Source organism: Mustela putorius, unplaced genomic scaffold (genome assembly GCF_011764305.1).
Source record: "Mustela putorius furo isolate JIRA1106 unplaced genomic scaffold, ASM1176430v1.1 tig00003962_pilon_pilon_pilon, whole genome shotgun sequence".
NCBI lineage: Eukaryota > Metazoa > Chordata > Mammalia > Carnivora > Mustelidae > Mustela > Mustela putorius.
Window position 1 is genome coordinate 21,776,974 of NW_025422106.1, and position 15,992 is coordinate 21,792,965.

At 38.2% G+C, this 15,992-nt stretch overlaps 1 protein-coding gene across 5 annotated transcripts in view; it reads right to left on the reverse strand.

Moving 5' to 3' along the window:
• SSH2 (slingshot protein phosphatase 2) overlaps positions 1-15,992 on the reverse strand; it is a 248,908-nt gene that overhangs the window by 26,680 nt on the left and 206,236 nt on the right. For all 5 annotated transcript variants that reach the window (XM_004746924.3, XM_004746927.3, XM_004746926.3 and 2 more), the window contains 3 exons: positions 13,960-14,154; positions 10,362-10,455; positions 10,097-10,225 (listed from right to left, as the gene is read on the reverse strand). In XM_004746924.3, the coding sequence (XP_004746981.1) occupies positions 10,097-10,225; positions 10,362-10,455; positions 13,960-14,154 (418 nt within the window). The remainder of the gene's footprint in view (positions 1-10,096; positions 10,226-10,361; positions 10,456-13,959; positions 14,155-15,992) is intronic.

Genomic DNA, 15,992 nt, shown 5'->3' on the forward strand with positions numbered 1-15,992 from the left:
TGTGAAACAACAACAACAACAACGGAAAACAAGGTTAGGGAGTATTAGCAAATGAACAAAATACAATACTCAAACAGGAGTCCTATAAGGGAATAAGCAGAACCAACAACATCTATCATGGTTCCCTTCTATAGGTCCAGTACTTTATACATGACCACATTTAGTTTTCACAAATGATAGGGCAAAAAAGTGAGCTTCATTTTTACAGATCAGAAAACCAGCCCTCATATAATTCAAATAATTTCTGCTCAAGATCACATGCTGGAAAGGTGTCTCCCCCAGGTTATGCGCTCTCTCTCAAATAAACAAATAAAAATCTTAAAAAATCATACTTTGCATTTAGTTGCCATGTCTCTTTCTTCCTTCCTTCTTTGTTTGTTTTTTTTTTTTTTTAAGATTTTATTTATTTATTTGACAGACAGAGATTACAAGTAGGCAGAGAGGTAGGCAGAGAGAGAGGGGGAAGCAGGCTCCCCGCTGAGCCAAGAGCCCAATGCAGGGCTCGATCCCAGGACCCTGGGACCATGACCTGAGCCAAAGGCAGAGGCTTTAACCCACTGAGCCACCCACTGAGCCACCCAGGTGCCCTGCCATGTCTCTTTCTCATTCAATCTGGTCTTAGACAGTTTACTCCAACTTTATTTATTTTGGTTTTCATGATATTGACATTTTTGTAGACTACAGGTTTGTAATCTTGGAGAACTCCTCACAATCTGGATTTGTCTGATTTGTTTCCTGATAATTAGATTCAGATCAAAATTCTTGTCAAGAATAATATAATGCTGGTATTGTGTACTTCCTATGGCATCAAATCTTGAGGCACATAACGTCCGTTTGTCACATTGTTTGCTAGGTTGAACCTGAATTCTTGGTAACCTTTGTATCTGCCACATCCCACTACTATACTGTAAAGGTTTTTTAATAAGTAATTAGTAATCTTTAGGTATTAGTGATCTTTAAAGTCAGGTGAATATCTTGTTTCACAAAAATCTTTTACCCTATGGTTTTAGCATTAACTGCTGACCTTGTCCAAAAAATTTATCTTACTGGATGTTGACAAAATTGTGGTTTTCTAATTCTATTATTCCTTCTGCATGGGAGCTGGCATTCTTCTTTGTAAAAGAGAGTTTCACCTAGTCATTCCTTACACTCTGAATGCCACTATGCATTCTTGAATTCTTTTTGTATTTAGAATGTTATACAATCCAACACCATTTTTTCCCCTGACACTCAAATTATCCTGAATTTGATCGGTGGGAATTCTCTTCAAGCAGGCAAGCTCTTTTTGATATGATCCTGCTAGTTTCTGAGTATTTGCTTGCTTTCTGGCATAAGAAGTCGTTCTAGATTTACTTTGTGAGTGGAATTAGTGATTTCTCCAAGGAGCCCTGGTTTCTTTTAACAAAGAATGATATTTTGCAATAAAAACCTGGACATTAATTAGATATGCTCATAAATGTTGGGTGTTATTGCTTCTAAATTTCAGTGGACAGATCAGGAAATATTTAAAAAAAAATATTGAATTTACAGGAGTACCAGGTGGCTCAGTCAGTTGAGCACCCAATTCTTGGTCTCAGCTCAGTTCTTGACCTCAGGGTCACGAGTTTGAGCATCCCTCCTTGGGCTCCACGCTAGGTGTGCAGCCTACTTAAGAAAAAAAAAAAAATTGAGGGCACCCAGGTAGCTCAGTTGGTTAAGCAACTGCCTTCAGCTCAGGTCATGATTCCGGAGTCCCGGGATTGAGTCCCGCATCAAGCTCTTAGCTCCACAGGGAGTCTGCTTTTCCCTCTGACCTTCTCCTTGCTCATGTTCTCTCTCAAATAAATGAATGAAACCTTTAAAAAAAATTGGATTTATACTGGTACCTCCAATTCAAAGTTAACACCACAAGGTTCTCCCTTTCTTTCTTGCCCCTTTGTTACCTTTCACCTATTTCACAGTGATAACTTTGGTTTCCAATAACTCATTAACTCTATTTACAAAATAACTTCAACATTACTACACCAATATCATAGCCAAATACAATCTATTAAGTTCAAATTTTCTTTGCAGTTCTTTTCTCTTCCTATGAAGAGGTTCAATCAGAATATTATGCTCACAACTTATTTGAATTAATTTCCTTCTTTTAAAAATAATTATTTTATTTTTAAAATAATTTTTAAAAAAGATTTTATTTATTTACTTGAGAGAGGGCAAGAGCGAGAGACAGCACAGATGGAGAGAGAGAAGCAGACTCCTCACTTGAGCAGGGAGCCCCACGGAGGACCCAGGACAGAGAAATTACGACCTCTGGTGAAATCAAGACACTTAACCTACTGAAACACCCAGGCACCCCAAATTAATTTCCTTCTGTGAAGTTATCCAATTGCTATATATTTGGGTTCACTAGCTCCTGTTTGCATTCAAATTTAGGGTGTGTTTTTTCCATCTGATTTTGAATATGCCAAACTTTCATAAGATTGAAAGTCAAAAGTTTATTAAAAAGTAAACTTGAGGGTGCCTGGGTGGCTCAGTGGGTTAAACCGCTGCCTTCGGCTTGGGTCATGATCTCAGGGTCCTGGGATCGAGTCCCACGTCGGGATCTCTGCTCGGCGGGAAGCCTGCTTCCTCCTCTCTCTCTCTCTCTCTGCCTACTTGTGATCTCTCTCTGTCAAATAAATAAATAGGGACGCCTGGGTGGCTCAGTTGGTTGGGCAGCTGCCTTCGGCTCGGGTCATGATCCCAGCGTCCTGGGATCGAGTCCCACATCGGGCTCCTTGCTCCGCAGGGAGCCTGCTTCTCCCTCTGACTCTGCCTTCCACTCTGTCTGCCTGTGCTCGCTCTCACTCTCTCTTACAAATAAATAAATAAATAAAATCTTAAAAAAAAAAAAAAAAAAAAAAAAAAAAAATAAATAAAATCTTAAAAAAAAAAAAAGTAAACTTGAAGTCTCACTAAGTTCACTTCAATCTCTTTAATCTCCAAGGGTAACCATCTTCATTAGTTTCTGGCTTATTCTATCTATGTTTATTTTGAAAAAAACAACATCAATAACAACAACAAATATATCCTTATTACCACTTCTTACATAAAAGTAGTATATTACAGGGCGCCTGGGTGGCTCAGTGGGTTAAGCCGCTGCCTTCGGCTCAGGTCACGATCTCAGCGTCCTGGGATCGAGTCCCATATCGGGCTCTCTGCTCGGCGGGGAGCCTGCTTCCCTCTCTCTCTCTCTGCCTGCCTCTCTCTCCATCTACTTGTGATCTCTCTCTGTCAAATAAATAAATAAAATCTTAAAAAAAAAAAGCAGTATATTACAGATACTTTTATTCTTAACTTACTTCACTTTACAATTGTCCTCAGAACCACTCCATTATCACAGTTCACAGAGATCTTCCCTATTCTTTCTTACTATATAACACTTCATTGGATAGGATAGTGATAGAATAGTTTATTCAATTAGTATCCTATGAATGTTGTTTCAGTTTGTGGAAGTGAGGTTGCTGGGTGAAGGGCCAATGCATAGTTTTGTTAGACATTGCTAAATTCCCCTCCATAGAGGCTGAAACAATTCTGCATTCCCACCAACAATGTATGAGAGTGTCACTTTCCCCACAGCTTTGCCAACAAAATGTGTGGTTAAGCTTCTGAATTTTTGCCAATCTGTTAGGCATGAAATGTATGTCAGTGTAATTTCAATTTGCATTTCTCTTAAAAGTAAAAGTTAACAACTTTTCATTGCTTTAGGTCCATTTTTTTTTCCACTTAAAAAAAAAAGATTTTATTTATTTATTTGACAGAGAGACAGTGAGAGAGGGAACACAAGCAGGAGGAGTGGGAGAGGGAGAAGCAGGCCTTCTGCTAAGCAGGGAGTCTGATGCAGGGCTCGATCCCAGGACCCCGGGATCACGACCTAAGCTGAAGGCAAACGCTTAATGACTGAGCCACCCAGGTGCCCCTCAGGTCCATTTTCTATCTTTGGACTATCTGTTCATCTCTTTTGAAAAGGCAAACATTTAAAAGTAGGAATTTATCTATTTTAGAATTATGCATTAAATGGAATTTAGCATTAGAAGACTCAGGTTCAAGTCCCAACTGTAGGGCACTGGGCAAATTGCTTAACCTCTCTGTCTTTGCTCTCCTTACCTGTAAAATGGACATTCCTCCCACCCTAGTCCTATATACCTAAATGGGTACCTTCTCAAATCACAAATAGGAAGTTTTCCTGATCCTTTCAGCCATGTGAGAATACAAAGAAGTCTATGACCCAGAATATAGTCCTCACCTGACCATGCAGGCACCCTGATCTCAGATTTTAGCCTACAGAACTATGAGAAATAAGTTTGTTTATAAGTCCCCATCCCAACCCCCAACCCCCCCCCCCCCCCCCCCCAAAATCCAGTTTCTCCCATATTAAAGTGCAAAAACCTTCTTTCTATCCTGAATTCTCTTCTAGATATTCTTTCTAGACATTTATTCCCTTCCCTTCCTATGATTCATAGAAATAAAATCTATTCCTTCCCATATGTTTCAACTTATAGCTCTATGATTTCTGCCCTCATCACTCTTGCTAGTGTTACTAATGACCACTTCTAATTATCTAATCCAGGCGTCTTCCATGTCTTAGCCCCTGGCCTTCCATGAATATCTGTCTGATATGGTTCATTACTCTCTCCTTATAGAAACAGATCAGATTGGACAAGTATCTAGCCTCACGCCTGGCATTAAAAAAAAGAGTCAACAAATGTTTATTGAATGAATGACCAAATAAGATCAGTAAATTAAGCACTCTGAGAACTGTAAATGTTATGTAAGCATTATCATCACAAGACAAGTGATACATTATTTAATTTGGCTATTGAACTGGATGCTATGAAGTTCCATTCAGGAAAAGGACAGTAACTGATGGGCAACTGATCTTTTCTACAGACCTGAGAGCTCAGCTGAGTTGCTTTCAAAAAAATAGGGAGGTTCTGAAGACTCTGTGCTTATTAACCTTTGAAAACAAGCTGCCACACCAAAGAAAGAGGTAAGAACTGTAAAGAACTTCAAGGAGACAGAAGCCAAGCAATAATGGTTGAGAGGCTAAATGGTAGCCAAGGAAATGTGACCACTTCACCTCTTAATTTAGAAGTCTAAATCCTCTGTGGAACTTTGTCCAGCTAGATGGAAATAACCCTTACATGATGGGATAAGTTCATGGTTTTCATCTACCTGTCCAGAGAAAATTCAACCTGACAATCTGAAATGGCACATACCCAGAAACAAAATAAATGAAAAGCTTTGGCTACTGACTCAGGGAAGTCCATATAACATGACTTGGACTGTGCTTGGGTTCAACCTGAAAGGAAGAACTGCAGTCAACGTGGTGTAATTACTTTTCTGCCCTCAATATAAATACTATGCATATTAGCCCCCTGGAGCCCTCCAAAGACTTTTTTTCCCCCCTCTCCATGCTTCTCAGGCTTACAATGACACAATTCCATGGGGTTTTTCACTATGTTCTATATAATTATGCAAAGCACATTCAAATCTTACTAAAGTATAAAATGAAATCTTGAGACTATAATACATTTTTAAGTAAGTTCATTTCCATCTTTCACTCTGGTTCCCCTACACTGTGCCATAGCCCAGAGGCCCGAGTGACTAATTTCTTTCTTTCTTTTTTAAATTTTTTATGTAGGCTCCATGCCCAATGTGGAGCTTGAACTCATGACCCTGAGATGAACAGTTGCATGCTCTACTGACAGAGCCAGTTAGGCACCCCCAAATGACTAATTTCTTTTCCAATATTATACTTAGAAATAGCCTTGTGAGGGTCCAATTGCTCCAAGCAAAAGAGAAGAGAGCACATTCATAGCAAATAAGAAGGACTGTATTCAGGTTCCGCTAGGATCAATATAACTCGATATAATCTCCAAGGGCCGGTGCCTTGTCCAAATCTTCTTCAACGTACCATACCTACAGCCACAATACTGTGAGTCACATTATGAAGGCAACCAGGCATAAGAGTTCTGTTAATTTTTCCTTCTGAGAAAAGTTCATGCTACACATCTCCAGCTGATGGACAAAATCATGAATAATTAAAATAGCCCATTTGATTTAAGTCTCATCTATTCACATATCCTTCATTTCTCTGCACCTACAGAAGTAACTACCAATTTGAGGCTTAACTTTTCTTTGAAAAGGAAACATTATTCTGTAATGTAAAAATATTAAAAAAGATGACCATCAGCAATAAAAATCGACTCGTTTTTATTCATGAACAAAATTACTGGCTGTGTCCAATATTCCTGTGTTTCCTAAGAAAGCTGCCTGCCTTTCAGCAAAGGGTCTCTGTTCACATTTGGCTTTTTCTCAGCCAAACTGGACAACCTCCAGGAGAACTGTTGATATTGAGACTTGGTTGGGCAAAGGCTTCCAGCTCAGAGAAGTGGTACACTCTTAAGGGTGTGGAAGAACTTCTTCTGGAAATACCCTGGCTCCCAACCAATCATTCCTCTCTTCTTGCTGTGGATTTTCTTTAAACTATGCTTTATACTTTTCTTCTCCATACCAGCTGGACACCTTTTTAAATAAACATCTCTGTGCACTGCACTGCAGAGCTGAGCATTCTTCTAAAGGGAGGGGAAAAATCCTGCTGCCTCCCTTCACACAATCTGCTTGCACTCCAGGCATGACAGCTACGCACAAGATGAAATGACTTTGCAGAAAATTAACACCACTGCTTGCAGCTTGAATAAGACCTCTTCTTCCGTGTCAATTGCTAGGAAAGCCAGCAGAGCACAGACTCACGGAGGGAAGAGATAGGGGTTTGGATATAGGATATGGTGGTGCAAACAAAGGGGGAAGCCATTGATGAAGAAGTGTTCATGCACTCACTTTGTTGGATAAGAGTTAAATTTCAGAATTCTCCAGTTTGCAAGTTTTTCCCAAATAAGAAAAATATTCACAATGGAAAGAACATATCCATTCTCTAAAAAAGAGAATTATATCTGAAGTGGAGCAGGATTTCCCTTTTTCAAAAACATAGACACACATGTTAAAAAATTAAGACTGGAATATTATATAACAAAAGGTGTCTCTGTTTATCTCTTTTGCTGACGATTAAATGTTACTGTCTTTTGAAACTAAGCTTTCTACAATGAACATGAATTATTTTTGTAATAAATAACCCAACACAGAAGAATATGCCAAGAATCATGCTAAGTGAAATAGAGGTCAGAGAAAGAAAAATACCATTATCATTTCACTTATAGGTGAAATATAAAAAATCAACAAGTAAAACCGGACTCTATACAGAGAACAAATTGGTGGCTGCCAGAGGAAAGCTGGGTGGGGAGGATTAAGAGTTACAAGCTTCCAGGAGCGCCTGGGTGGCTCAGTGGGTTAAGCCGCTGCCTTCGGCTCAGGTCATGGTCTCAGGGTCCTGGGATCGAGTCCCACATCGGGTTCTCTGCTCAGCGGGGAGCTTGCTTCCCTCTCTCTCTCTGCCTGCCTCTCTGCCTCCTTGTGATCTCTGCCTGTCAAATAAATAAATAAATAAAATCTTAAAAAAAAAAAAAAGAGTTACAAGCTTCCAGTCATAAAATTAGTAAATTACAGAGATGGAAGCATACAGGATAGGGAATATAGTCCATAATGTTGTGATAACATTGTATGCTGACAGATGGTGACTACACTTACTGTGGTGAGCACTGAGTAATGTATAAAATTGTTGAATCGTTATGTTGCACACCTGGAACTAATATAACATTGTATGTTAATTATGCTTCAATCAAAAAATAAATAGAAAGGAATGGACCTCATGTAGCTCACTAAAAAAATTAAATTGTCTAAGCTTTCTATAATGAACATGAATTATTTTTGTAATAAGTAAAAAAGCCAAGACAGAAGACTATGCCAACAATTATGAAATATTAGGATGGATATACTGGTACAAATACTCAAATTAATTTGTAGTTGATTAGAGACTTATCTGGGGAGAAGCGGACTATTTTTTCTGCTAAGAGTACCACTAAAAGGGGCGCCTGGGTGGCTCAGTGGGTTAAGCCGCTGCCTTCGGCTCAGGTCATGATCTCAGGGTCCTGGGATCGAGTCCCGCATCGGGCTCTTTGCTCAGCAGGGAGCCTGCTTCCTCCTCTCTCTCTCTCTACCTGCCTCTCTGTCTACTTGTGATCTCTCTCTGTCAAATAAATAAATAAAATCTTAAAAAAAAAAAAAGAGTACCACTAAAATTTCTCTCTATGTTCTAAATTATATCATTTCAGGAAAAACAAAGAAGGTAGTTCTTGAGGGGGGTGGTACCAGAGACATAGGGAAGTAATTAAAATTAAACAGATTGAACAGTCTGACAGTAACTGTATTTAATATTCATCATGTCCACATCTTTTTGGTGTTAAAATACAAGCTAATGCAAACGTGACTTCCGAGTTTATAGCTCTGATCATTTTCTAACATGAGCTATTTTTGGCTACAGGCACTTGCCCTTCATAAAAATTAGTCATGTTACACAGACACAGTTGGGGGCAGGGTCCATTTGAATGAGTGACTCATAAGTTTTCTATAGATAACACAAAAAATTCTTTCCAACAATACACCAGTAGGGAATACTTGAACCCTCATGAAGGTAGACGCAAAAGACAACGAAGCCAAGTGCTTTACAAATGGAAAGGTCAATGATAGTTTTGCATTATGATCTACACCCAGAAACGGCAAAACACATTGGTGAAGTTAAAGTAATGGAAAAAAAGTTCCCTTTCCAGCTCACGGCTTTTCATGAGTAATTTCATAGCTATAGAGCGCTATGAATCACTGTGCAAGTACACATACTTGAGACTGTCACAAAGTTAATTCAGGGCACAAGCCTTCAATGGCATGAAATCTGACTGCCTGGTGATACAAACTCTTGAATATTCAGGGGTAAGATGATCCAATTTAGTCAGTTCCTCTGTATTTATTCCTCTTGTTTCCTGTTTCTCAGCTTCTTATCATTTCACAAATGTCCTCACCAGAGAAAGGAAGCGAAATTCAAACCAATCAATTTATTTCCTTGTTAGCATTTTTGGTTCAAGTGTGTGGGAAGTGGAAGCAAAACAAAGTTCTGACATTCCCACTGATTTTAATTATCCTTTTTAACCTTATTCCCACTACCATGTACAGATGGAAACTAAAAAAGTCTTTAATATTTGGGAGAAAAATGGGATTTTAGAAGCTTTCCTAATCCATTAGTTAGAAAGGTGTCCCTGGGCTAATTTCAGGTCACTGAATGTTCGGAAACCATGAAGAACAATTTTAAGTCACTGAAATTTTAGCAAACACAAAAATATTTGGGGGACTCAAAATGTAGCTAGCTATAAAGTTCCAAATGTTTAAAAGTCCAACAGTCTCTCAGTCATAAGTAGTTCCTACCTCCTCTACTCAGATATATAAGACTTAAGGCAAATTTGGCAAATCTGAAAGAATGACCTCAAAGTATCATTCTATTTGTATACACTGTATACAATTATTGTGGAGGTGCCTAGGTGGCTCAGTGGGTTAAGGCTCTGCCTTCGGATTGGGGTCATGATCTCAGGGTCCTGAAATGGAGCTCTGCATTGAGCTCTCTGCTCAGCAGGGAGCCTGTTTCCTCCTTTCTCTCTGCCTACTTGTAATCTCTGTTTGTCAAATAAATAAATAAAATCTTAAAAAAAAACAAACTATTGTGAACTGGTCTGTATTTGACTTTTGACTGTCATGAAGAACAGATGAGATATTTAACAATCCATGGTGAAGGGGAAGGACCTGATTTGTAGCATTTGCCTACTTCCTTGGTGTAAATTTTCCCACTAGTCAATTTTAATCTACCAGCTTGACATCACCAAATGAGGAATAGGGAAGATAGGAGCAGAAGCACACCATTATCTAACATTTCCACCATATAATACATGTGAATAACCTAAGAGCACAGATAACAGTTAAATGTAGTAAAAAATTAGGAAGTGATGAGGTTTGAATACTTACTACCTTTGTTTTTAAGTTACATTTAATTTTAAATATACTAAAATTTAACAGTTGCTCCTCCAGAGCTGGTATGGACTAGATTTGGCACAGCACTGTGAGTGGCTCTTAGACTTACCAAGAAAACGTGCTCAAAAATCTGGGTAGGGCTATCCATTTGACCAAGGATCACTATCATTTCATTATCTATAAATTCCTTGAATTCTCGTAAGTTGCACACCATTTGCATTTCCAACTCAGTTCGTATCTGAAACAAGGAGGACATGTTTTACTAATCTCTGAAAAGTATCTCTGTGCTTTCAATCACTCACTATTTCTAACCCCATACCTACTGTTATTCCACACTCCTAGCCTTGAAACAAGGAGAACTCAAGGTCTCTTACCTCTTTGGATGTGATATTCTCCAAATCCCTCTGCATCATTATCTCCCTTAATTTGGTTTTAATTAATCTCTCTGTTCGCTCACGTTCAGTTGGTCTGAGGAGAGAAATGGTGATTTTTCTTAGGCAGGAATTTGACTAGGCTAATTCATGTGCCATTTGATTATGCTTCCAAATTGGCAGACCTTCCCTCTATTACTCTCAAACATTGATATTCTGGGGGCATGGCAAAAAAAGCAAAAGCAAAAGCAAAAGCAAAAAAATACTTAAAAAAGTTTCTTTTCACAATGCATAGAATGTCAATGTGTAGAAATTATTACTTGAAGAGGATGTACATGTCTAAAATCCTTTAAAATATATCCACATGCATCTATGAAGGAATAAAGACAAAAAGCTATACTACTGTGTATACCACTTTAACGCAGAATCACAGCCATACTGTTTCATCAAGTATCCCTGACTACCACTCGTGGAGCTAGAATACCAAGCTGAGTAGAACAGTGGTATAACCCACTGATGGAACTACGTCTTCAGCAGCTTAATATGCCACTGAATGCTGACCATTTATTACTATCATTCTAGGAGACAGGAAAGACAAAAGAACGATTTCTGCCTTCTTCATTGAGGCAAATTCACTCCAAAATGGGTTTTTAAGGATTAACTACCCAGAGTACTTTCATCTAAAATGTGTTTCTTTTCATAAAAGCTCTCATAACATCTCTGTGAAACTGTTATCCCCATTTTACAGATAAAGGAAATAAACAGCTGAAAGGTTAAATGACATGCCAAAGATCACATACACTGGCAGGAGAACCAGCATTCTCAGCCCAGCCTAACACTCTACCTGCAGGATTATGTTGCTTCCCTTAATCTTCTAACTCTTAAAAATAAAATTACCCTTGGAACTTTAATAGAAATTAAACTATGAAGTCAACTCTCCAATTACTAGAAAGGTATTGGTTCATTGTAACTGGATGCTTCTCTCTAAAAGCACTATTTCATATTATGCAGAATTTGAGTGAGGCTGACAAAAAGGACTTTCTGTCTCATCTTTCCCTCTTACCTACTCAAGAAAGGTATCTGCTCTGCACCTCCTTATTTGGAGATGGAAATGGACTAAGCCTTCAGGCATCCTGCCTGCCCTTGCTGCCTACCGCCTTATCACTGGCTGCAAAAATAGCTTCAGTAATCTCCAAAGATGGCTGCTTTGACCTCACAACCTTCGGGCTCCCCACCACTTGGGCTCATAGTTTCTCATGAGCCCTGTAGAATACAGATAACGCCTGTGCCTTTTCCCTATCTGCCAAGGCATCCCTGTCTTGACAGGATCTTAATCATGCTCCTCACCATTTTTCCTAGACATAGCTAGTGACAGAAAGTGATACATATCGTTCTTCCAATAAAAAATACTGATAGAAACAAATTTTACCACCCATGTGCATGAGTTAGATTTCCTAGTTAGCAATCTTTCTCTTAATCTTTCACAATACTTCTCTGGGACAGAGTAGTTTGGGAGCAGACACACCTGGGTTTTAATCAGTCCTGCTACTTCCCAGTGGTATGACCCTGAACAAATTTCTTCCCTTCTCTGAGTGGGTTTCCCTTTCTATAAAATTAGGATAAAAATCACATCGCCTCATAATAATCATATCTGCCTCATGAGGTTCTTATGAGGATTAAATGAGGTATCATGTATGAAATGCTTGACATAATATTTGACATACATTGGAGGCACTATACATGTATGTTCCCTCTTCCCCTTCCTTGTATTTCAAAATACAAACTTTATTTGCAGTAGAGTACTTAAATCCATTTTGGCACACATTGTCCCTGTATGCTCAGCATTGTGTTTTAGGCTTTTCTAGTCAATTTAGGGAGGAGGAAGAAATGGAAAAAACATTACAATACAAATACACTTTCTTGCTCAATTTCACTAGACAAAAGTCCGGAAAATATGTAAAAACACAAAGAAAAACAAAATCATTGAAAATCCCTGCATCAGAGATTATCATTTTATGATATTATTATTTTATGATAATATTATAATATTATGACCTATAGCTTTTCAGTTTTTCTGTGACAGACATTTGGTTAGTAAATGTATCTTAAAATCCGGGTTATATGGTACATACTAAGAGGTAACATTTAATGAGCTTCTACTATGCGCCAGGGACTACTCTTTACATCACTCTTTTTGCTTGGGGATAGAGACAGATTATAGCCAATTTTCTTTCCTTTTCTTTCTTTCTGATGTAATATCCAAATTTTCTTTATCAAAATCATGAGAAATGAAAAGAAGGGTTTTCTCTGTCTCATGTAAATCTGTTTTAGAATGTCCATTTTTGAGCCAGATGAGACACTCATTTCTTTAATACCCATCAACCATCTATAAAGCATGAACTCAGTAACATTTCCCAAGATTCTGAAAGCCAGACTAATCCTTATCTTTTACTGTGGGATCTTCAAAGGACTAAGGGCTAATGAAAAGGAGGTCTTAGTATCAGTAACACCCCATGCAAAAAGCTTCCACTGCTTTTTTGCTTGCTCTCTTCACACAATTCTTGGAAATTTCACCTTTTTCAGTAAAAATAAGTTTACACTATTATCCAAACTAAGCATTTTCTTAAAACAAAACAAAACAAAACAAAAAACCCAAAAAAACGAAACCAAAAAAACCCGTGAACTGTTCTGGTATCCATTTAGGAATCTGAAGGTGAAGGTCTGTATGGTCAGATAGTAAGTAGCTACTCTTCTTTCCCATCTATAGAGTACCTTGGAAGTGTAGAAAGATCAATTCAGGGAGAAATAAACATCCTGATTAATTTCGAAAATAGTCACATAAATTTCAACACATAGACCTAAAAAGGAAAAAACATCAACTCCACCTCAGGCCTTTATCCAACTCACAGTGAGATTTAATAAAATCTCACTGACAAAGACCTAAAAAGGCAATGGTGGGGCTGAGTCAAAGACTTGAATTATAAATTATTTTTTAAAAATATGTGAATAGAAATCAGTTTAAAATTAGCATAGTATCTATCCTAGACAGTCTTTTAAATTGACTGGAAACATCTTGTTTAATTATTGGAAACATCCCTTTAAAAGTTTCTCTATATGTCAGGGTGCTTGGCTGGCTTAGTCAGTAGAGCATGTGACCCTTGATCTTGGGGTCCTAACTTTGAGCCCCACATTGGGTGTAGTGATTACTTAAAAATAGAATTTTAAAATGAAACAAAACAAAAAAGCTTCTGTGTCATTAATTTGCTTACCAAATGCTTCTTTCACAGATAATGCAAAGGCAGAATTCAGCCTAACTCCCTTTAAACTCAAATGTCAAATTGGTGGAATCTGAATGGGATTTTATGGTATAGCAATTCTTTACTATGGAGATTCCGTTGTGCCCAGGAGTGAAACTCCTTAGGCCTTTGCAGACAACAGAAAGAATAGGGTTCTTTGTGTGGCAGATGTGTAGTATAGACATTGACTAATATCACTGGATAAGATTAATTCTCCAAGAGAGAGATTAGGGAGGAACATGTTGCTTACAACCTCCTAGGATATAACAGAGAACACTTCAGTGATCCTGAGTTAGCTGACTTACATGTCTGTGAAGAGAGCTGGAGAGTCAGGCCGGTGGGACTGCACATCCTGCATAGCATTCCATTCATTGACTGATGACTGATCTGAGTTGATGTGGCTCTCGTAATAACTCACCCAAGTGAGAAACAGGCTGCCTGGGTAGTAGTTATGCATTCTGGCCACTTCACAAGCCTTGTGTAAACTCTGTAGTGCAGACCTGAAAGATACGCTTGGAAATGAGCACTGTAGAACTGGAGACATCAAAAAGCCAATAATCCATGTGTACCCAAAATTCTTTCAATTTTTAAATCTTAGAGAATTTGGCCTCTGGAGAATCTATTCCCTGGAATTTAAGGTTCTCTGATTCTGATTATATTACCTATTCATAGCAATTGGCTAGACACTTCTTGCTGATGCATTATTAGGGACGGGGGTAGACAGTGGCAGGAGAACTGACAACCCACTAGTGAAAAATAGGTCTGGGTACCTCTGGAGCTCATGATTTTGTAGTTGAAACCATGCTGTGGGTATGTTGTATCACTACAGAACTAAAGATCTCAACCATTTACTATATAAATATTTGTTTCCCTTGACACAGAATCATCTTACAGTGTATATTTCCTATGATTCTTAGAGGGTCCACAAAGATCACGTAGATAGATGTCCCTAAGCCTTGAGGACATGTCCTTTCATGCCCCAAAAGTACTAATCTAATGACATTTATCATTCTTGCTGCTTTAGTCTCCCAGTCTCCTTAAACCATTTATTCATACACTTGAGCCACTTTCTAAGAATAGCTCTGGTTATACTAATTAAATCTCTGACCATGAACTCAGGAACCCAAGAAGGGTAAACAAAACTGAAAGTACCCCCATCCCCCCCCCCCTTTTTTTGCTTTTCTTTTTTTCTATTTGAGAAGAACCTTTTTAGTTATATACTTGGGAAAAGCTAAAGCCAGAAATGTTAGGAAATTAGTTACATAAGAGCAAGGATCATTCTACATTTTGTTTATGGATGTATCTCAAGTGCCTATTAAGAATGCCTAGTTCATAGTTGGAGCACAGTCACTATTTGTTAAATGAAATGTCTTCTTAGCTAAAAGTTAAAGTCTCTCTCCTACAGGAAGAGGATATTATGAGAGAATTCCATTTACAATCCATTTACATCTTTCTTTGAAAAATACCGTTTAATTCCCGCCCTACAGTAACAAAGGTGATCCATACTAACTTTAGGAAATTTAGGGACCTTAAGTAAAAGGCAGAAATATTCTATAGTCTGACCATTGAGAAATAACTACTGTTAAAGTTTTAGTAGAGATTTTCCCAGTCTTTTTGTTTATGCATAGATCTTAATAAAGATATGACCATATTCTACATATACATTTTATTTCTTTCTTAAAAAGATTTATTTATTGGGGCGCCTGGGTGGCTCAGTGGGTTAAAGCCTCTGCCTTCGGCTCAGGTCATGATCCCAGGGTCCTGGGATCGAGCCCCGAATTGGGATCTCTGCTCAGCAGGGAGCCTGCTTCCTGCTCTCTCTCTCTGCCTGTCTCTCTGCCTACTTGTGATCTCCATCTGTCAAATAAATAAATAAAATCTTAAAAAAAAAAGCTTTTTAAATTTATTTTAGAGAGCGAGAGCAGGGCAGTGGCAGAGGGAGAGAGAGACTCTCAAGCAGACTCCCCACTGGGTGCGGAGACTGACACAGGACTTGATCTCACAACCCTGAGATCATGACCTGAGCCAAAATCAAGAGTTGGACGCCCAAACAACTAAGCTATCCTGGTCTCCCTCTACATACATTTTAAACTTGATTTGAGTTTACATCTTCTTGTCAACATCTATATCAATATTCTTCAACTAGATTGTTTTAACAGTTCCATAATTTAACTAATTCCTGTTTTTCAGATATTTAAATTGTTCTCCATTTTTTGCTATTATTACAACACTGAAAAACATTCTTATAGTTAAAAATTCTGCACATATCCACAATTATTACCTTAGGATAAATTCTCAGAACTAAAATTACTGGGTCAAAAGGGCATGCAAAATGGTA